The following is a 24452-nucleotide window of genomic DNA, read 5'->3' on the forward strand; positions in this document are numbered from 1 at the left end:
AGCTGCTGAGCATACACATATTACAAGAAACTTTTACTATTTAAGCAGAAGGCATCTCCCAGTCTTTGGTTTAAGCAGCAGCATTTTTATTTTTTTTCTTGAGGGTATGTATTGGTAAAACAAATGATCTGCAGAAAATTAGTTGCCGTTGACTGGGATGGATGGAGGACTTATTGTCACCTGAATAACTTAATATTATAAATCATTTTGTTCATTTTCAAGGTCAAGTATTAAATTCCTTTGTGATTTTCTTTTTTTTCTCTTTAACATTCAGAATATACCAAATCAATGACACGCTGCTCCGTAAAAATAATCAACTTTTCGTAACTGAATATAAAAAAGTGTTTGAGTATGCTGCTATGCTTATTGCATAAAGTTTACTCTTGGTTTTGCAAAACAATCAATAACAATGCCTTTAGATTTGCTCTCCCCATATAGTTATCTACACATCTTATTTGGCTACAAACTTGAGGCTGTATGTGCATGTATGTATTTGCTTGTGCTGGTCAAGCACAACCCATGACCTTTGTAGGAAAAGCTAGTAGAAGAGAAAGTGGGATAAATTACCAATATGTTGTCGGGAAATCTGTAATTCATGTGAGGTTTGGTGTATTTAATTATGATTCATGACCTTGTAACAACCATCCATTCATTTAATGAATCCATCCCAGCAGCATTAGATACAAGGCAGGAACGAACTGGCCATGGACAGGCCTAGTCATGTGCGAACATACTCCTACTCATACTGGGCTAGTTTAGAGCTGACAAAAAATAATATGCAGATAAGCTGTGAATAATGATATTTTATTCAACTTGGTTATCTCATACTTTCATCTGTTTCTGTTTCAGTTTATAATAAGCGATCATTTTTACATTATGAACCTATCTGCAAATCTAGTGCTAGTAACTTGAAAAAACTTTTTCTTCTAAAATATTTTTTGCTAGCCCTTCAAAGTTGATGTATACAGTATAGGCAGTTGCCTGTATCACATGCACATCAGAATAGATGATCCACCTGAAGTTAAGCATGTTTGGACCAGGCCAGTACTTGGAAGGGAGACCATCCTAGGAAAAGATTGGGTTGCTAGTGAAAGAGGATTTGGTAAGGCCAAGAGAGGGTGCAGGTTGATCCTAATGTCCTAGTGCATTGACGAGGATGCTGAGCTGTAAGACTTGGCCGTTGTCCTTTGGATGAGATGTAAACAAAAGTTTCTGCCTTTCTGTAGGAGGTTACACAATGCATTATTCCCATTTCATTTTCTTTTCCACGTCTCCTGATTAAGGTCATGGTGGTAAAAGGCATCGCACCTGACCCTCACCCTTCGTCTTGCAGGTGATGAGCCTGGTTGGTTTATGTGTGTTGCCCGATACACAGGAACTTGTCGGCGAATGCCACCTCCAGACCTGGCTGCAGAAGTGGGTCCTATCCCGGGCATGGAACACTCTTTAAATTTGTATCTTCATGAGGGTCAATGTGAACCATTCTTTGTCTGGTCTTTCAGCCCATACCTGTTTTCCAAAAGAAACACTACCTGGAGCACAAAGCCTCAGACAACCTAGATCTGAGCATCACTAAGGTGCACAAGCCCCACCACCACATCAAGGTGATGGTATTGGCTATTTAGGGGGCTTGGGGTTCCCGATGTCCTCGCTGAATTGCTCATCACTGACCCCTAATTATGTCTTGTCTCTAACTGTATAACTTTCCCTCTCACCCCCTTCACCACATGATAGCTTGTGTGTGGTCAGCATACTGGTGCTACAATGCTCCATGTGGCTGATACATATTTGTGGTGGTTGAAGTGACTCCACACTGTCAATGTAAGGCACTTTGAGTAAGTCAGAAAAACAATATATGAATGTAATTGGTTATCGTTATTAACAATAACATTAATGTCTAACATATTCTTATCCTTATGACTGAATTTTCCTTTGAAGGTTTTTTCTCCTCATCTCTGATCTAAAAACTATTTTTGCAACATTAGATACATAGCACTATGGCAGAAACTTAGTTGATTCTTTTCCCAAATGGTGTGGCTTTTACTTTGGATTAATGTGTGGATTGTGGGATGTCTGATCACAATTTATTTTTCAAATTGACATTAGTAGAACAAAAACAGTGCTTTCATAAAACTTAAAAACATTTGACATATAATGAAATTCTGAGTTAAAGCCCAACAGGGGTCATTAACATTTATTTGTCCTAGACTGATGGAAGAAGGCGAGTGTGTGTTTGTTTGTTCATTAATTTTCAGGACGTCTAAAGTTAATAATTTTAAGCTTACTAAAAGGAAATTATTTTCTTATGTCACATACTGTAATTGCAAAAATAAATATCCATGCCTTTCAATAATTAAATATCCACACACCTTCCAATAATTAAAATAAATATTTACACACCATCCAAAAATTCTGTACTGTATGGCTTCACAAGTTTTTGTTGCACTGGCATTACTGCAGCATTTTTCTTGGGGTTAGTGTTGGTTTTTGCATTTACTTGTTTGGGTGACGCCTTTACCCAAGGCAACTTACAACATGATGCAATTGGTTACATTTCTATTGGTCTTACAGTTGGAGCACAGGCAGGTCAAGTGACTAGCTCAAAGTCATACAGTGTTAGTAGCAGAGTTTGAACCCATGGCCTCAGAGTTTGAAGTCCAAAGCCTTAACCACTACACCACACTGGCTGCACTGACTGCCAGATTAGGGTTATGGGTAGAGAAATTTGTATATCCTTATAGAAGACAAATGAGCGCCATAAACAGTTGTTTGGTTGGAATTCTAAAGAGAACAAAATAGACAGAATAAGTTAATGATATGCATATATTGATCATCTGATACAATGTGTTCCCTGATGCTTTATACGTGTCTGTATTTTGCATATATTGATTTTTTTTAATTAGCACTGAAAACCTAAAAGTCAGTACACATAACCAGGCATGATTGATTAGCTAGTAATAATACTTAATAAATCTACCCAGAATTACAAATTTTAAGTGTCTTATTTCCTCCTCATTTACATCTTATTATAGAGTTTACAGCTGAATTCCAGTTTTAATTTCAAATGCCTTTATTGACAATTTGTGTGTTTTTTTTATTATTTAAACCCCCCTGAAGTCAAGGTACTAGTGCAAAGGCACAATATTCATGCACGTTTTATATTTTTAGGCCATGCTTACATTAGGCATACATATTGCACTGGAATCATTTAGCTATAAATAAGAGCTGCCATGTTTTTGTGTAACATGTCAGTGTAACGTTTTATTACAGTATATTATTATAGTCTAGAGAAACACCAGAATAACACTATTGTGGCTGTCAGTAGGATAGTGGGTACAGAATATTAGGTTTTTATTTATTTATTTATTTTTTCTAATATATTTTTAATATACTACCTTGATGAACAACCAATATCAAAAGCTAATGCCACATAGTGACATAAAGCATAGTTGGTAAATAGTAGAGAAAATATATGAAAAACTGCTAGATTTCTCCTCATTTTCTACTTTTATAAATAGTGCAAAATCTTTAGTGTAAAGTCTCAACTTAGAGACAATGAGATTGTGCTGCAGAGGAAGTAATAACAATTCTGTTTGGATTCACTCTAGTGTTTTTTTTTATTTAAACTTTCAGGGGTCCTTCAATACATCGTCATCTGCCTCACTGTGTACCTCTTGAGGCGCACTGCTTCACACTCGGCACCACCTGTCTGTTTTGTTTGTGGCTATCATACATTCATATATGGGCTGCAGTGTACATTATATTTTAGATTTTTATTTGATGCCAGCACATTTTTAAGCTCTGCTCAGGTTTTACTTTTCTTCCTGTTAATTTGATGTTGATGTCCTTTTAGTTTTACTGTCAATTAAATTTTAATTTCACTTAATTAAAAATCTCAATAAGCCACACGTGACCAAGTTTGACGCTTTCCTCGGCTAAATAACAATAACAAATGTCCACATATGTGCAACAAGTAAACTTTACAAGGTAACTGATTTGTGGTGTTTTTTTTTCCCCAAACAGAATCATATAGACATATCAAAAGAGAAGACTGCAGTTGAAGAAGCACGAATAGCTGCTGAGAGCAGGGTGAAACAACTGACTGAGGAAAATGAACGACTACGGAAGAGAATCCTGGCCTTGGAGGCTGAAATTGTTGAACTTAACAAAATTATCGATCAGACTAAGAAAGAAGAGAACAAGGGCAGAGAAAAGATTGCTAGGCTTGAGGTAGATTATCGTGTTTAATCTTATTTATCATGTTAAGTCACTTCTATATTGCCTGCTAAAAAAGAGATATTTCACACATTTTCACACATTAAAGTGACTTTTATATTCTTGGGATCTTCTGGTGTGGGGGACCTCCAATGTGTCATTTACTATGTTTTTTTTTAATAAATATTCTAATCCAAAGGTGCTATTCATTTGAATGGTAGTATTGTAGGGCCCAGCTGTACCAATATATACAGTCTGTGTGTTTTTGTGAGTTAGTGTAGGGCTACGTCAGTGTGCATCTGCAAAGGAAAAAGGTTGTTTCTACACCGAAAAAGGAAAGAAGGTTAAAGACACAATGCTTTTGCTGTATAGATTTCCTGGCACAACCTAAATGTTGTGTATTTAACCTTCTTTCCTTTTATTATTTAGTGGCACACTGAACTCGTGCCTTTTACTGGGACAATCCTTAGCTGTTGTGTCTACCAAAGCTAAATAGCTGATTATTTAATGGGAAACATAACTGCATCTAATTCAAAGATTTCTAATATTACTGTTGAATTGAAGAGACATACAGAGCAGTATATAATAAGAGGCAGAGGTCAGCAGTTTTTACATGGCTTTGTTTAAACATACTGTAATTTGTTATCTATCTCCTTTCTAGAGACTCTTGTTTTACATCACTTATCTTGCTCTGCTTACTTTAAAACTTGTACGTTCAAGCAAATTTTTTGTTTCAGTGTTTCATTTTAGAGGCTAATGACAGTCAGTGTGTGCTGTGTCATCTTTTGGTTGGCCTCTAAGCTTGGCTGACGTGCTATTATTGCTATCAGATCAAACATTTACAATCTTATGATCTTCAAGTCAAACTACTTTCATGTATAGCAAAAGTAAAACTTTTAACTGGTCTGCTCTAGTGTACTTTGTGTATTAATTAGGCATCATAACTAAGTGTTACCTGGCACATATACACTACTCCTTTAGTCAAAAAGTGATCTTTGTATATTAGTGACTAAATATTTAGTGAATTGTTTTAACCCACACCATTTAAAGAAGCAAGGTGAAATTCTAGCTGAGAGTTTTAAAGACTTAAGATCAGTGACAGTTCAGGAATATTTATGAGCAAACAGATCCTATGCTTTAAGGCTCCCACTCTTTTGTTTATTAAATACCTAAAGTCTATGATGCACTGGAGCCCTGCCCAGGGTTTGTTCCTGCCTTGTGCTCTATGCTAGTTGGGATAGGCCCCTGCCCTCCAGCCATCCTGGTTAGGATTAAACAGGTTAGAAAATGATAAAACATGAAAACTACTATATACAGTATGTTAACACTTTGCCTGAAGAAAGAGTCTGAGCAGCCTCGAAAGCTTGCATATCGTAATCTACTCAGTTAGCCAATAAAAGGTGGCATTTTGCTCCACCTTTCATTGCATCCATAAATGGCTAATATAGTACATCACTGTACTAATACTGGTTCTATATAAAATAGTGATATGTATATATATATATATATATATATATATATATCTGGCTGGAACACTTCAGGGCAGCTGTCCCCATCTCAACATCCGTTTATTTTTTTTCACTCTGCAGGATGTTTAGTTATTTGTCAAATTTTCATTAACCAATCATCCTAATGCCTTTTTAAGTGCTGTGTTGCTGTTGCTTTTAATTATCCAGCATTATGGCAGCTTCAGATTGTAACAGGATTATTGGGTGGAAACGTTATCACCTTTATTTTTGAGCATTTCATGTAGTACATGTGATGTTATTGCTCAACTTCCTCAAGAATCATACTAATGTCAAATTATTTTTCATCTGTGCTTACTGCCCATCTTACTTTTTTGACTAGGGTGATACAAAATGCTAGCATATCTTATAATGGACAATAGTAACGCTATACAAATTAAGAATTTAAAAAAGTATGATAAATATTATGGGCAATTTTATTCTGCTTTTCAGTTGTATCAGAGATAGACACACAGAATCTGCTGCCACTTAATCTTGGACAACATACTGTATTTGAAAATGTATCCCCTTGGATATATTTGGATTTGGTAGATATTTGTATTTCCCTTGTTAAAATATTCCTCCTTATTTACCAAAACTGATTGTCATATCTCTGTTAAACTTAGGGTTTCTCTCTTTTGTTTTCCTTAAAGCAATACCTGATCCATTATCACAGTAGTGTCATGGTCTTGATAGGACCCAATTCTTAATTAAACCAATGCTAATCTATCATAGTGAGAGAGTTGAAGAGTAGGCACTTAAACAATTTAAAAGCTCTACTTAACCTAACTTACTTGTGTTTAGCATGTGGGAGGTATCAAGAAAATCTGAAAACAAAACCCAACAATTAGATGTAGGGAGGATGTACAAACTTGGCATATGAACCCAAAACGCAAGAGCTGTAAGGAGGAAATTCAAACCGGTATGCCCCTGTACTATTCCTCATACTGTATTCCAATAAATATTAAAAGTTTACTATACAAATAATTCAATTTATGTGGAGGCAGTTTTTCTGTCATTACTTTAGCAATGTACTTTTTTCACTGCCTTTGATCAAGTAAGTATGCATGCCAAGCGAGTGTTTAACATACTTGTGTGGGCAGTTAAATCATGACAGCAAACTGGTGATGATTATCTGGTGCAAAGGGTAACAAAGCTGGAGTAGAAAGTATCCTACAAGAGAAGTGGTGGAAAGCCTGCTGTATGGCAGTCCCTGTCATGAGGGGATGTTGATGTCTCTCTGAATCTTGTGAACTGCTTTACAAAACTTGCTGATAGTTTTAATGAAACTGTTAAAATAGTCAGCACAACAGTATAAGAAGTCAAGTACACATGTTTTCTTCTGCTTCAAGCTTCACTTTATTTCATGCTCCCTTGTCAGGGGTGATCCAGGATATGCAGATTGTAAAAGTAAATTCTCTTATGGAGAAGACAGACACATTTGAAACCAAACCACCCTTCCCTTAAAAGGACAACATCCAGGAAAGCCAATTATAAAAAGCTTGAATTAATCACACAACTCTTTCACAGAATGACTGGGCTGTGCAATGAACAGGTGGTGTTTTATAAAGCAGAAACATTAAATATTGCTGCAGAACAGTTCTAAAGCTTTTCTAATGGGTTTGTTTCTTTTGTTGAATGTTACCTGTCTTTATCTCCCTTTCTTTATATAATAGAAAGAAAAGAGTCAATTGGAAGAAACTATGAATGAAACAAAGGAATGTGAGCATGAGATACTTTCAACCAAGAGAGTCTTAGAAAACCGTCTGGAAGAAGCTCAGGTATATTTTTTCATTAGAGGCACATTATTGAATATATCAATAAACATGTACAATGTGAGTGGAGCAGTCAGAGACTTCTGTGATACGGGTCTAATTTGGAAACAGGGGTATATTTCATTTTGACCTAGAATTGATCTGAAGACAAGCTCATATTAACTTCATTACACTCCACAAAAATATTGACATTAAACTTTATGTGTCACTAAACAGATAACTGGCTGGATTTGGAATTTCTATGTATTAATAGAATTTCGTTTGTAGTTCTAATGCAGTTTTCACAAATTTGACCAGGTTCATTGAGAGTAGCTATGTGGGGACATTGTGTTGTTCTGTAGAGCGTTGTAACGATGGGATCTGGGGTGGTGGGTTCACATGCTACAAGTTATGGGGCTAGTAGCTGAAGTTCTGCCTCATGTGTTATAATGTAGGAGAAATTCCATTGTACCCATAAGCACCTTCAAGAATGATTCAGAATGATTTGGCTGTTTATTTTTTTAAGTGTGACAACTTATAGGAACAATTTATAGGAAGTACCTATTGGTCTCAAATCAAATTGGAAAAGACACAAGTCCAGACTTCTATCCAGTGAAATATTATAAAACACTGTCTGTTAAATTAGCTCCATTAATGCTAGCAGTGTTTAAGAAAGCTAGAGAAGATAACATTTTAACAAAAATATTACGCCTGGCATCAATTAGTGTTTTTCCAATAAAGAACAAAGAGAGGCATTTTTCAGTGTGCATCCTACAGACCAATCTCATTACTGAACAGCAATGTTAAGATCCTGATTAATGTTTTAGCTAAAAAAAAATAAACTGCTTCCTTCTATAATATCACAATATCAATCTGTAATTTAATAAGGGCAGACCTTGATTGTCAAACTTCCTACAGTTTTTTAGAGTTTTATATATTCTTACGACATCTAAGCACCAAGTGGTCTTGTTATCTTTGGACATGGATAAACACATACATAAAGTTGAATGGGGATATGCAGTATCTTACCCTTTCTGAATTTTACGTACATATTTATTGAAGAGGGAGTTTGTATAATGCGAACAAATGTGGTCAGACATGCAGTAATTTGGAAGGAAACCAATTTAACTAATGCTTAAGACAGCAAGGAAGTCTCAAAGGCCCATAGGATTCCCCTCCAATGAAGAAATGCTCTACCACACCCTCCTCACACCTCTGTTGGATTGTTGCATTTTTCTTCTCACTGGTGGTCATTAAGAGAGTTTAGCAGACTATACTGCCAGTTTCATTCATAAACAAATGATCTTACTGTTTAGGTGCCCTGTAGGTCTTTACAGGATAATGTGGTCTGATCTTGTCACAACCTCAGGGCCCTGCTACAAAGACATTGAGAGCATTCATTCAGCTCTTTAGCACTTCACTGTTTTTATACTACACTATACTGACTGGTTTTGAGTGTTTTTTGCACATCTTCTTGTGCCGTTTTCTCAATATGCTTTAAAAATCTAAGACTTATAAATTAACATAATAAAAATAATGCCATTTTGATTGGATTTTCAATTTTTAAATTAGACTTTTTGTAATATAATTTTTTTTCATAATGTTTTTAATGGAGTCTTATTGCACATTAGTGGCAATTTGTCATCTGCAGTCCTCAATAGTGACCACCATTTAGCCACATGAGTGTGAACTGGGCCTGTACCCACAACTTTTAGGTTGAGTCCTATGTGATCACAAGGCAGATGCACACCTCTCACATACTTCTTTATTTGCTATGACACGCATGCCCCATATACTATGTGATGAGACTGTGTCATGATATCAATGAGGCATTTGATGATGATGCTAGTCATGATTTCTAATACCGTAAATGAGTAATTACCAAAAAGTCAGAGCAACTATGCCTTCTATAAAAGCTAAGATTTGAAACATGACCCTTACTGAAGCTGGAGTCTCAGTCATTGTTGTATGTTTTAAACTCCACCAGGCTGCACATATTGTAAAATATAAGTATGATTGCAGTTATAACATATAAGTAAATTGTGATTTAAAAGTTTTAGTTGATGGATAGAAATTGATTTTGAAAATATAAAATAAATGAAATAAACAAGTGTGACAAAAAAAAACATATAACATGTAGACAAACACTATAGACAAATAGAGATAACACCATGTTTAAAAAAAAAAATCACTGTACTGTGGATATTATAGCTCCACATTATGTACAGTGCCCTCAGAAAATATCTAAATGCGGCACTCATCCATATTTTTATGTAACCATTTGCAGGTGGATATAGTGACAATTCTTAATTAATGTTACAATTTGTAGTAAGCAGGCTCTTACTGAGTGAATCTTCCACTTTAAAGGTACATATAAAGCCAAGGAGTCAAATGAGTTTCATTTTTATAAAATCAATTTAGTGCTGTATTTGGTAACTCTTGTGAAGAGCAAAGCAATGCAGTAAACGTGTATAGCAGAGCACATGTGAAGGCTTGCTCAGGGTGGGTACAGTGTGGCTCAAAATGTAATACGTTTTCCCATTCAGTATCCTTTGATCAGTGTCCAACATGCTGCAAACATATCTATTGTGTACACTCCCAAAGCCCTGTTTTAAAACTCTAAACACTCATTTAGCTTTATGTTTGCCTCTCCCTAGATCTGTCTAATGTCAGAACATTCAGACAGGGTCTTTTCACTTGTATTGTAGATTCTTTAGTTCTGCACCTAATTCTTTCATAATAGAGAGTGAGAGAATAATTTTAGGGTTACATAAAATTAATCTTAAGAAGTAGCATAAAGGGTTAATAAATGTCAGAAACCTGTTCCAGCATATCAGGAAACCATATAAAGGTCACATGTATAACAAAGACTGGGATGTATCAGAGGAAGATTGATTAAGAGATCAGTAGATGTCCTGTAAGCAAAAAGACTGGATAGTTGTCTCCACAACAGAGATTTCAAGGTTATGGACTGAACTAGGAGATATAAAAAGAACAAGAGTGTAAGACCTTAATTTATTAATTCATTTGGGTGTAAGCCAAGAAACTAATCAGCGTCAGTGTCCAGTGATGTGTATGCATTAATTCAGCACTGTTGTGTAAATTCAGTTATCAATAAGTATGACCTTTTGTCTTTATTCTGTGATCATTTTGTAACAGAATACTCCCTGTTCAGTATTTACTGAAGAGTTAATGATGCAATGAAGAGCTTTTCTCCTGCCTGATTTCTGACACAAAGAGGTTTTATCTGAGTTTTTCTAGTAGATGATAAATTTTCTTTAATTAACATGTTTGATTTCAACCACAGGAGTCTTGTTTGTCTTACTGATGCTGTCTCTGCTTTTTTCAGTTATTCTCAATTGATGGTAGGATGTTTCTAGCTAATTACAGAGTTTAATTATTCTTTTGTCACTTTTTTCAAATTCTTTCATTTTTCATTGCTTTATATTACATTCTGTGTTTTGCAAACAATCTTGTAATGGTGCGTGCTGTGAAATGTTCTGAATAAGGTATATTTAGTATTTAGCTTCATTAGGATTTATATAAGTGATCAAAATTTGAAAAGGTGTATCACCCCCATTGTGCAGTACCTAGTGCTGCTTGTGGTTCCTGATGATTACAGTGCTGCTCCTTGCATCCTTTCAGCCATGGTGGCCTGTGCTCTATCTTTGTCACAGGCTGCTCCTGACAAGCGCATTATTTTTTCTTCCTGTTGTTTTTCCCCTAGGGTTTGATAGTAAATGTACTCATTTGATGCTTTATCAAGCTTTTTTGTTGACTTTTCCCAGGTGAACTGGCCGTTATGCCTGCTTATCTGCTTTAAATCATCCTTTGGTGCCTTAGTTGCACTGGGGTTGTTTTGATAGACCTGATAGCATCATGGTTTAACATTATCTACAGAAAGCTGTATGTGATTAGAGAAACCAAGAGCCTTTTAATATGCCCCAGTATGATCTATAGGCCGCTTTGCTAGTGTCTTAGGGTATGTATTACAAGTGAAGAAGCCACTGCTTATACATACCAAAAGACAAAAAAACAGCTTTCCGATTTAGCAATACAGAATTAATATGCAGAATAAAGTCTTAAATTATACAAGACTTATTTTTTTTTGTCCTCATGAATTCTGGCAAGTCATGGTCAGTATATGTGTACTAATGCAAAACCCATCATATTTTGAAACCTGGTACCTTTACCAGTCCGATGGCCACATCACTGATTTGCAAGATACCTTCACTTTCCCAACTTTCATGTAAAGAAAATCTGAATCAAGAGGATCAGGAATAAAAAAACTATTCATATACTACAGCACTTTGAGCTACTTTTTGTATGAAAATGTGCTATATAAATAAATGTTGTTGTTGTACAGAGCTGACTACAACAGCAACATCATCTAACAAGCGATGTTGCATTTAAGTACTATAAACCCATTTGATTATTTTTAATATACTGTTTGTGTAAAACATATCCTTTGATATTTTTGTAAATTATGCAAGCACATTTTATATACAGTAGCTGTGCTACCTGTCTGAGATGGATTTAAATCTAAGTACAGTAATCATTGTAGAACACATTGTTAAAATTTGCAGTGCACCATGGAATGTGTATGTCTTTGTTATATTTGTGTGGGATTTGTAAAAGCAGTGCTAATGTTTGTGATTTGCCATCTGTTAGAAAGACAGAGGCATAGCAACCAGACAGACACAGAGACGCTTATCCTGTGGATTGTGCAAGGAGCCTGTTTGTGACAATATAATAGGCAACTGCATGATGGCAAAGGATGCTGCATTCTTTGTGGTAGTCTTTATAAAGTAGGATGTAATAAATACAAAAACAATCCTGAAAGTGTGTGTGGTGGTAGACTGTTTTACAGCGGAATAAAGGGGAAAGAATAGCTTCATTTCCTAAGTGATGCTAGTGTGAAACAGTGGGAAAAAGTTGCTTTAGGAAAAAGAGGTGTTGCTTAGTCCTATGTACTTTGAGACCCTACAGTATATAAAGGTATTCAGAAGACTATTTTATTTATATAAAGAAAAGCTCTTGAATCGTTTACTCATTTACATTTTTATTTCTATCAGAGAAATCTTAACAGATTAAATCATGAAAACCGGGAATTGAATGAACACTTAAAGGAAGAGAGAAGCCAGAAGGAGCAGTTTAAAAGAACAAAGAATGAAATCGAGGATGAGAGGCGGCAGTTGGATAGAACTGTGGAGAAACTTCAGAAGGAAGTAAGAGAATGGCTTATGTATGGAAAAGTAGAATATAAGACTATGTGCAGTATGTAGGAAAATGTTGCATGACTAGAAAGTTGAATATTAAAGTATTCTTAATATGCTTATCAAGTGGTCAGCATGAGATATTTCTGGTATTCCACTTAGTTAAAGCTGAAATATAGTTTTTCCCCCACAGAATTATTTCCAGTATAATTTTGCAAAGGTAAGGAGGCAGTGTCACCCCTAGCAGCCAGGAGCAGAATTCTAACCCATATGGTTGATGTTTTAATAACCACTACAAACTCACTGCATAGCCCTTAGTAAGACATTTACAAATATTAAAACAAAACAAATAAAATATAGTGATATAAAAACTGCTGTGGGCAAACACATTGGCTACAATATAAATTACCCAATATAAAATCATCACATTAGCACGGCATGTCATAATAGACTTAACCCCATCTTTTGATGTTCATTTGCTGCATGTTATAAACAGTAATTTGAGTGTGAACATTTTTTAGCTTCAAAACCAGCATTGTGTTGGGTGTACAGTAAATAATGTTTATACAGTTGTTTACTTGGGACACAATTCTGGAAGATAAACATTTTTGCAAATGTGACATAGTATCCCTTTTTTGTTGCTGTATGTCTCCATCCATCCAGCTATTTATTTTCAAAACCCGCTTATCTAGAACATGGTGCTGGGGAAGCTGGAAACTATCCCAGCAAGCATCTGGTGCAGGGCAAAGACAATGCTAGGACAGTGTGCCAGCCCATCACAGGGTCCACTGTCTTCAATAAGTGCTTATTTAGTGTACTCCTAGTTTGGTGATCTTATTGTTGCATTGGCTGTGTGATGTTTTGGGCTGTGGTGAGTCAATATAGTTTTAGTATGAGAAACGTACTCCATAAAATCATTCAAAAAGATGGAACAAATCATTGCAAATTGGGTTATTTCTCACTTGTAAAAAGATGGTCCTGCTATTATCTTTGGTTAACAAATGCCGCAGTTGCGATATGGACCTTTGCTTAGGTGATACCTTTTGCAGGTGACAGAATACTACTAATATATGCTTGAAAAGTTTATTTCATTGTTCAAAATATAGATATTCATTCATTCATTCATTTTCTGAATGCATTTATTACAAATTAGCATTTCAAGCCTATCCTGCACAAAACTGGATGTCACAGAAGGACTCAGCCCTGAATGGACAGGCAGGTGACTGCATTGTATACTCATTCAGTATATACGCCCACCCTGAGTCACACAAGGCCAAAAAGCCTGTGCAGATAAGGAGAAATTGTACAGACTTCTCCAGGACAGTTGTTAGGCCAGGGCTTGAACCCAATCAGTTAATGCTGTAAATCAACAGTTTTAACTAAATGTTTAAAAATTTAAGTGACAAACGTGCATATTTTGTTCTGGTAAGAATAAACACATTTTTTCCAAGATGTATTGTCTGAAAAAGAGCAAAAATCGTTTGAAACAAAACGCAGACAAAATAAGAACTCTTGTGAAATACTGTACCACTTCTACCACAAAATAGATAAAAGTGGGTTGTTCATTTTTGTTTGCCAGATGTTTGCAGGTTTGTTTTCATATTTCTGTCTAAAATCTAAGACACTTTTAATTTGTCTTTTATCGCTTCTTGATTCATTCATTTCTTATTTTACTGTAGGCACTGAGTAGAATCTAATGTAATGCATTATAAATCTTTTAATATGATGATAAATTATAAACATGATCAAAATCTACTTTCTGCTGAAAACTGAAAAAGTCTTAGTTATACTTACTCTTTTATTTTTTGTTAGCTGAATGAAGTGCGCCTTTTTTACCTTGGATTTTTTCTATCAGACTTCAAAGAGACTACTGTATAACGTTTTTTTTTTTTTGGATTGTTTAGTTTGTGTTTTTTAACTTTCGTTGTATGATGCCTGCATATTCCAGATGAATGAAATAGTGGAGGCTTCTCAGAAGTCCACCCTTGATCTGCAGTTCCAAATTGATGAGTACAAGGAGAAAAACCGCAAGGAGATGACTGATTTACAAAGGCAGCTGAAAGATAAAAACTTAGAATTGGAAAAATGTCGCATAGCAACCAAAAAGCTTCAGGATGAGGTAAAATGATTTTTACAGCTGAAACTCTGAGTTTGGGAGATGAAAAGATATAATATGCATTTAAAATAAATTCAACATAAATAAACAAGTGTGACAATGTGTAAATCATTGTGGAATTATTACACAGCAAGGTCATTTGAATTGTCACACATGGTCTATTCTGGTGGTGGATTACATTGGCAGGATGCATCCTACATAGTACACCAGAAGACGGCTGTCTAATGTCCGGAGTTTGATTATACAATGTATCCCAGACTTGGAGTTAGCACTACATTTTGAGTTCTGCTCATTTTAACATTTACCAGTGTTCGTACTGTGCATCAAGAAGGATATGGTGATCCTAGACTTGGATTTTACTTTAGAGCCTATCACAAAAGACTGTTACTTGAATTTCTACTCTTGCCTGTAAGTAACAAAATCCCAGCAGACTCCTAGGGCAAAGTGTTATTGTTGCTTATTATAATGGTGTATTTATTTATTTGTTGAGATTCTGTAATAAGCTTAAACTTCCCACTTGGGATAAATAATATTCTGTCTTTCTGTCTAAAGGCTCTAGCGCCCATAATCATGAACTGATTATTATCAATTGCATTAATTATTTATTAGCTTAAAATATACTGCTCAGATAGTTTGCTAAATGCAAGAACACAAAAAAAAAAATGTTAAATGCAGGCACATTCCCTCTGTAAACCTTGAGACACAGGAGATAATCACACTGGCAGTGATCAAGCTCCTCCAGGATACATTTACATATATTTATTTGGCTGGTGTCTTTACCCAAGACGACTTACAATATTTATGATACAATGTGTTCCATTTCTTTTGGTTGTCCAATTGGAGCAGAGCACAGGCAGGTCAAGTGAATTGCAAAGCCTTAACCACCATGCCACACTGTCTGCCAAATACAAGTGTGGCAAAATTTTGGAAGCTATGAGAAATAGTGGCTTTAAAGTAAAACTTAAAGTGGAACAAGAATGAGGGAGAGTGACAGAGAGGAGGAGGAGAGAGAGGCCATGAAGGCTGTCAAGTGGCCAAAAGATCTCTTGGATGATGGTTAGCAAAACATGAGAAGATGAGACCATGATACCCTATTAAGGAAGAGCCCAGTAGGGACTGGCAGTTGTCCACTCTTCTCCAATCTTGTCTGCAGTGGACAGTTCAATACTCCTTAATAGGATGGGTTAAACTGTGTTAAATGCAGGCAGAATGGAGACTAACGGGCAAAATCTAACATAAACCTGGAACTATAAAACTAAAGCAGGAGACGGTTTAAAGCCATCTTAGTATGCAGCTACAGCAAGACAAGAGGAGAATGTGAAGTGAAGCCTCACTAACAGAGGAGATGGCCGACGTTAAGAGAGATAGAAAGCAACTGATAAGGAGAGCAAGGAGAGCTTTGCTGAGGTACTTTTAGAAAATTACAAGGCATTTATGAAGGCTGTCCCACTGAGGAAGTATGGATTGTGATTATTTATATTTCCTTATTGTGTGAACAAATATAAGTATACCACTTATGATATACATCAGCATGATTGACATTATTCTGGGTGTGTCAAGATCACAGGAGTGTGTTCCTGTATCACTATATAGAGTAATATGTACATACGTACAGTTGAATTATATATATATTATTTTATGGCTTTATAGGTGTTTACGCTTTAAGGAAGTTACCTAATCAGATTCTTTCTCCTGCGGTTACACTTGTATGTGGAGCAGGGGATGAGTGGATTGTTTTCTTTTTTTTTTCAAATTCATGATTCATTTAACAAACGTGGAATGTATTTTCTCATTATTTTGGTTTTCATTTCCCCCATGGTTCATTCTCTATTCTTTTTCTATCAAGTACTAACAAGCTATGTGTGTAGAGTGAAAGCATGGGTGGTGCTTCTAAGCATCCATATGCTGACGTGTTACCCCAAAGAATGTGGACCCTGCAGCTTGAACATTTTTCCACATTTTCAAACAAATACAGGATCAATATGCACAGCGGACTGTTTAACCTCCCTGTTGTTCATGATATGCTCTTTAACCCACATTCTGCAGAAGAATCTATGGAATTTCTATTGTCCCTTATGGGAATACTTGTTACAAACAGGGATCGGTCTGTGTAAAGGTTTGCTAGGACAATTCACATATCTTACTTTTAAAACTCTTTGATTAATTCATTTTCTTATGTGTATGCAGGTTTGGTTGACCAAACCCAACTCCCTGACTAAGTTCTTGTGCCTGTCCTTGGATCTCTGCTTTGCCCTGCACTTTATCCCCCTGCTTGTGTTTAGTCCATGTAAGACACAGAAAGCTAAAAAAAAAATCTTAATTCGAGTCTTTGTTAATAAGAGGTTTGAGACTGAAAATGCCGTTTTTGTCGACACTTTTATTTTTCACATGCTTGCTTCCACTCCCTGCATTCCAAGTTTCGTTCCGCGGCACAGACATTCAGACCCGGCCCATCCTGTTAACTGTTGTGTGTTTCCAACTGCATAAACAGAAAGGGCTTGCCTGTTTTACTTGGAAGGATGAGGAAATTTGTGTCTTATATCTGAAGTTCCTCTTTTAATCTTTGCTCGCAATACTTTCTAAAAAGCCCCATCTTTTGGACAAAGACAAGAATTGCACATTAAATTTTCTGTGAAACTGCTGAAAATGTTGCCGTATTGGACATATGCTTTAAATGCTGCCTTTGTGTGCTTTCTTTTTCTTTTGTTATTGTATAGACTCCATATTTGTTGTAAATACAGGCAAACACATGTGCAATGAGGGAGCTTCCTAAGCCATGTAGTCATCACGCTCTGCTAGACTGCTTAGTTACATGGGATGTGTGTTCTGCTTTTTTTAGATTTCATTTCTTGAAGAGGACATAAAGCAGTGCAAGAAAGAAAGAGATGAAGCAGTGTTCAAAGCACAGCACATGGAGCAGAAAGCTTATGATCTGGAAATTGAGTTGGAAAACAGAACACATACCAAAGATGACAGATCGCGACAAGTCAAATCATTGGAGGTATGCATGGTTATTTAAAAATTGCATTTACTTCCATTGTACTTCCCTTTGCCTTAAATCTGTGTTAGTTATTTTAATTGCAAGCCATTAATTTGATCTCCTAACTACCATAATTAGCTATAAATTGATTAAATAGGAAGCTTGCTTCAAAGTGGTTTGTTTCATCACATTGTTAAGCCAAAGTGGTCATAGTTGTAGGAAAAATAATCTGAATATATCACACAACATGTCCATGTTAATAAAGTAAAAAAAGATATTTTTTCCTGGAAGCAGCATTTTTCCTTTCACTTATAAGAGACGTTGAAAGGGCCGTCCCACTTCAAGACAATGAAGTGTAATTGTTGACAAGATCTCTTCTGAGCTCCCTCTTGCTATGACAGACATGTTTTGGACTTCCTAAAACTACTTCCTGTCCATCCATCCATTCTTTGTCTTGATGTTGAAGAGAGCTCCTGTACCACTACAATGTGAAAATAAATGGGAGAAACGAAACCTCTTTGTAGAAACAGTGTTGTTTATTAACATGAATGTTCTATTTTCCTCTGCTAATTTTATACTAAAAGCACAAATAAAAAGGTTTAGTAACAGAGTGCACAAAAGTGGGCAAAGTTTCAAGTAAACATTTGAGTGAAATTTAAAAACAAATGTCCATTAATACTGTATTTTTATGGGATTGTTTTGTGTCTCCCAGCAGAGGTGTATTTTTGTAGCCAGTGTTCATGTTATATGGGAAACAACACAACATGTCTGTCTATAAAAATACAAGCAAAGCTGACTGAACACTTGTGAAATTTTCTTTACAGGACAAAATATCTCAGTTAGAAATGGAACTGGAAGAGGAGAGAAGCAGTGGAGATTTGCTGATGGACAGAGTGGACCGAGGCAGAGAACAGGTAATGATGGAAGAGCATGTTCACTATACAGTATGTCACAGTAGGGACTACTACTTGAAGTTAAAAGGAAAAACCATCTCTGGCATATAGGCCCTAACTTTGCTAAGTGGTTTACTTTATTCCATTTTGGTAAAAAAAATAAATAAATGAGTACATTTATTCCAAATTAAACCAAGCAGAATTTGACATCACCCTAAATTGAGGAATCCGGGAACATGCAGGTGGCTGAGATGTGCCTCCTTGTGTGTACAACATACACTATGATCATATATTAAATTTAATTAATGGTAATTAGAATTAATGAAGTTTTTAACTGCTCTGATTTTTGGACACGGGCTCCCTAGAACTAGCATTCAAGATGTTGTTTATGTTCTTTTATGAATTTTTCAAACTTGCAATACAGAAATGCTGTCTTAGTGCCACACAATTCATTTGCTAGTGCTGTGTGATTCATTTGCTAATGCCACAGATTTCATCTTTGTTTTGAGCAATTCTGAATTTATTTAAAGACAGTGATGGAATAAATTGCTCTAAAACTCCAGTGAATGTCTTGTTTTATCATATATATAATAGTGAAAAAAAATTTTTGTTTGGTTTTTATAATGTCTTGCAGTTTTATCAGTAATTTTGCATTTATACCTCAAGGATTTCTGCCCTGTTAGAAACAGAAATTGAGCTGTGATACACTCCTGCTCTGTTGAAATTATGAGAAGAGTGCATGTTAATTGAGGAAAAAAATACTGATATTTGTTAAAAAAAAAAAAAAAAAATTAGATTTATTTTCTTAATTTTAAAAATTGAGTCAAATTAATCTTTTTTATTTGTATGTAATTGTTAGAATTCTAAATTATAGAAAGTGTCTATTGCATATATACATTGCATAAATTAAAATGATTTGTGCAAGAAAAAATACAAACTGAATAGAAAACAAGTTATTAATTTATTCATTATTTCTGAGTCCTGTTTTGAACCAGGGCCGAATTAATAATTATTCATGCCCTAAGCACAGCCCGGCACTAGTGTCTGCTCAGCATCTCTATTTCATAACTTACAATATATTAAGATTCAATAAGTGCTGAAGGTGAAATTAAGAAATTAAAAATTGCATCACTTAAAAGAAAAATCAGTAAAGGTAATAATAAAATAAAGAGCTTACAGGTCCATTAATGAACTGATGAGTTAAATGCTAGCCAGACTCTGACGGCTTTGTTTATACTTGATGGAAGAAAAACTCTTACGCCATGAGACGGAACCAAATGTCATGTCTGATGACACCTAAAACCAACCTTTTAAACTTTAGTCACCCACCATACCAAAAAAAAACAAACATTTTTTTTTGTAGTTATGCAGATTAAAGATGAACATGGCAGATTAGACACATTTTTTGAAATTGTTCTTAAGGCAAACTGGCACTGAAACTGTTAGGATCTTGATAGCTAGATAAAGAAACTGTGTGGTGCCCGTCTTCCTTAGTGCCCTAACCAAGTGTTTATTTTGCTTAATGGTTACTCCAGGGTTGATCTAACCTAGGTGTTTCCAAACCTTATTAAACCTGCATGTCTTCAGCAAGTTATCACGGATAATCTGAGCGCGAGGTATAGAAGCTACATGGCAACTCAAAACTGGCCTATAGTTTGTTTTGTGTTTTTACAAAAATGGCTTTTCGTACATTTGAAATTAGTATTCTTTTCTTCCCAGAACAATAAATTACTTCTGCACCACCTGAGAAGTGGCTTTCCTTGAAGAGTAATTCTTTTCAATGAGAAAAAATTCTTAATTGCTGGCAATTTAGCCATTCAGAGTGCCATTTTTCATGGTTTTTAAAGGCTAAGATAAGTTACTCAGTAATTCTGCAGAGCAATAACAGCATTACGTAATTGTGAAATAAATAGCAGTATTGCCTTAATGTGAACTAAATTGCAATGCACACAGAATGGTTTGTATTTATATTTACTTTTCATTTATTTTTTTAAAGTCATTATTTTCCAAGGCAACTGACAAATCATTGGTGACTGAATAAAAATATAAGAGAACAGTTTAAGCACTTCCATATTAGCTTATTCCATATGTGGTAGACAGTAAGAGATGGAGTAGTAAAATATGAATAAAACAATAAGTTGATGTGCAATAAGTGTCACATTCAATGCAGAAGCTACAGCATATTATAGTACACCGATAGAGAAGCAGAAGAGCACAGCAGCACAGATTGAACGGGTTTGTATTTCAAAATCAGAACTTGAAATCTGGTGTGAGGTAGGACATGTAATACTCATAGCTTTAAAAGGGAAACTTGTACAACTAGGTATCAGAACTGACTAATGGCAAGATGGAGATTCACAGTCCTACTGCATGCAGCATCATGAGAAAGCCAGTAAAGTCTGGTCTGGGCCAGAAGTGACATTCTTGTGGTCCAGTAAGCCAGCACGGGGGGTCTGCATATGATGCTGACAGCCAGAGAACATCATGTTCTTTGCTTTTGTTATGTACAAGTGTTTCTTGAGTATTTTATTTGAAAGTTTAAAGTACTTGACAACTCTGTGTCACAAAGGACAAACACTGCATGCATAACCATAAGGACTTGTGATACGAGTGATGAATGCGATGGAAGGAGCAGACGTTAATGTCTGCTTCTAGAGCAAAAAGCAGCAGTGTAAAGCTTTAAACAAAATTGTCAGCTATAAACTGGTAATTACTTTTAGCTTATTATTTAATAGTGTTGGCATGGAGCAGTCATTACAATTCATGTTATTCATGCTGTCTAATCCTCTGACTGGTAGTATATTTTTAAGAAGTTAATGTGTCAGTCTCTGTGAACAAAATCCTCTCATGCCAGCTTCCCTAATTCATGCACAGGGTAATTCAGAATAGGTCACTGTTTGGAATTCGCGATAAAAGATAAAAAGAAAAGGAAACTAGAGTAGGAAAGACTCTACAAAAAAGAAAAAGAAAAAATGTCTGAAGGTAATGAGTGATGAAGACATGAAGGGTGCCAATAGAAAAGACCAGTTGAAAAAGCAAATTTAAGTTTGTGCCAAGATGAAAACAAATAAGCTCTTCTTACTCTCCAGGTTGCTATGAGGAAGAAGAGTTGTCGGGGAAACAGCAAAAACAAATATACCCCGGGAGGCAAGTCCTTCTCATTGGTTTGGCCCAAATGCTAGTGGGTTTTTTTTTTTTTTTATATGAAGGGCCAGGCATCATCAGATTGACCGCTCAACTGTTGGTATCAGGTGTGTGGTGCTGCTCAATTATGTGTCTGCAAGTAATTTTTCCATTCTCTCTGAACCTGATGAAGAAAATGCGCTTAGCTTTGCCGTGCTTAAGTCTGTTCCAGTCTGCTGACTCTGCATCCCCTGAGCATTTCACTCGATGTGCCAGTACTGTATGTAGGCCAGCGTTCAATAGGCATTGCCCCATTCAGCTTTTAATTGGCATAAAATATTGTCTGCGGTGGGTTCCTGTTGTATCCCTCAAGGTCCTTTAATTTTTACATCAGTTAAACTGAAATGGGGCTTTTCCACCAACTTATAAAGCAGGTCACTGGTAAAAAGCATTCAGGTCATTCACAGTTTACTCGAGAATATTGGTGACAGGAAGCATTATGTGGGTTTGTGTTTTCCAGTTATAAGTGAATAAGTGGATGTTGATATCTGTTAGTTACTTGTCAGTAAACATTTAAGGGAAAAGAGTTATTGAGTTTATGCATAACATGTAGCCAGTTTGTGTATTTCTTGTTTTCTGCTCTCAATACATTCTATTTTAACATTTAGGGTTGGAGTTCCACTTTTGGTTTAGTCCTCCATGCTGGTTTGTCTGTGGAGTTGTTACCCTGTCACAGGCTATCTGCTTTTTCCTCCAGTACTAGAAATGATATAAAGTCATAAAATTTCATCTGATTTCCTTAAAAACATGATAACTAAAACTTCCCCTACTTTTTCATAAACTTTGTTTCACACGTTTGCCCGATATGGCATCTTCACTACAGCAAGAGTCATAATTGCTGTTTTTTTCTATTGATTATAATCACCCCACTTTAACAATTGGACTGTTATATTCCAATGCAAAGACGTTGTTGTTGCTTTTTTATTATTAAACACCCTTCTTCTCCACTTCACTGAGTCAATTTAACGTCTGAATAGTAGTTTTAAGGACCCCCTGCTCATCCCATGTAACTGAATGTTCAGTCAATGAAAGCACCAGATGTGCAAGGACTGATGTTTAAAACAGGTCGGCTATTTTCTACATCATGTGTGCAACTGAGAAAGACCAGAGTGAAGATTTAAGGATTTTGAAGATTGTATGCCAACATGTGTCAAAGAGCAAGAAGCCTGCTTGGTGTTCATGTATAGTGCCATGGCCGTATGAAGAATGGAGCTCCCTCTCCAATATCCCCCCATACTCCACCCCCAAAGAAGCAGGTCCAACCAGTGAAGTACCTGTGGTTGAAAATATATCATTAATAAATGGAGGCAGAGCTGTGTAGAGTAATTGCCAGGCTACAGTCAACTACCAGCTGAATTCAAGTGATGACAAAGGAGGCCTCAGAATACACAAAATTGCTCTAACAATCAACGCCATGACTGCTACGTGAACAAATTGAGATTTGAATTTTGCATGCTAAAAATATATATCCCTACTAATGTGAAGGAAAACCTTTTGAGGGGTATATAGGGGGTGCGTTCCCATATCAGATACATAATGCTAGTAATGATGCGATTAAAGTGTTTTTAAAGTTCCATACAGACTAAGACAACAAAGATGTTGCACCTTTACATCCCTTTCAAATGTTTCTATCATGTGCTGTTTCACTGCAATTTATGCCTAAAGTATGATTTCCTCTCATATTATAAGTATTCATATACAGTACAATAACTACAACTGGAATATCTGTACTGATCTCTAAATCACGGTATTGTTCCTAAGGCCAGGTTTATACTTCACACGACGCATGCTGCACCGGACGCTCCTACTACGCATGCGATTTACTGTTTATACTTGCGCGTGTACTTTACGTAAATCTCGAGGAATCCACCAGGTGGCAGTGTGAGACATTATCATGGTGAGAACAGGTTTGGCTTCGCTGTGTTGTGAATTGTCTGGAACACCCATTAAACTCAGATGACACCTTTCCGCAATATCTCTGAAAAGGATGTTTAATGATTAAATCCATCAATTCAAGGATGTGTCCATTCCAGCAAGCACTATGCACGAGGCAGAAACAATCCCTAGACAGGGCATCAGCTCATCGCAAGGTGAATACAAGCACACACATACACTGGTGTCATTTTAGAGTCACCAACTCTGCATACAGTATCTTTAGAAGAAAACCGGAGCTCACTGTGGAAACCCAGCAGGAAAACATGCAAACTCCAGGCAGGGAACACCAGCAACGTGACTCCCTGTGAGACAGCAGTGCTACCGCTCCACCACAGTGTCAACCCCATGTGTGTAATTAGTAACAGTATTCATTATTTAAATGAAATTAACAATTTATCTGTAAAATGTAACATACATACTTTAATGCATTTCATCATGAAAGTGATATCAAGTATAAATCTAAGGATTCTAAATGTGCAGAGAGTTGGAAAATTATACATTTAATGTGTTCTGTGTGGTGGTCTATTGCTGTTTGCCGCTGCTGTCAGGTCAGGAGGAAACCACCGAAAAAAGACAGCACAAAAGATGGTATGTGAGACTTTTAAAATGTATTGTGTCACTATGATCGGGAATATGCGACGCTTGAATATAAAAG

At 36.0% G+C, this 24452-nt stretch overlaps 1 protein-coding gene across 1 annotated transcript in view; it reads left to right on the plus strand.

Annotated features, from left to right (window-relative positions):
• Nucleotides 1–24452, plus strand: part of cgnl1 (cingulin-like 1) — a 102655-nt gene that overhangs the window by 64215 nt on the left and 13988 nt on the right. Inside the window, 6 exon segments of the mRNA XM_028822808.2 lie at nt 4024–4230; nt 7397–7501; nt 12550–12702; nt 14639–14809; nt 17646–17807; nt 18611–18700. Coding sequence (XP_028678641.2) covers nt 4024–4230; nt 7397–7501; nt 12550–12702; nt 14639–14809; nt 17646–17807; nt 18611–18700 — 888 coding nt within the window.

This window comes from Erpetoichthys calabaricus, chromosome 17, assembly GCF_900747795.2.
Source record: "Erpetoichthys calabaricus chromosome 17, fErpCal1.3, whole genome shotgun sequence".
Lineage (NCBI taxonomy): Eukaryota > Metazoa > Chordata > Cladistia > Polypteriformes > Polypteridae > Erpetoichthys > Erpetoichthys calabaricus.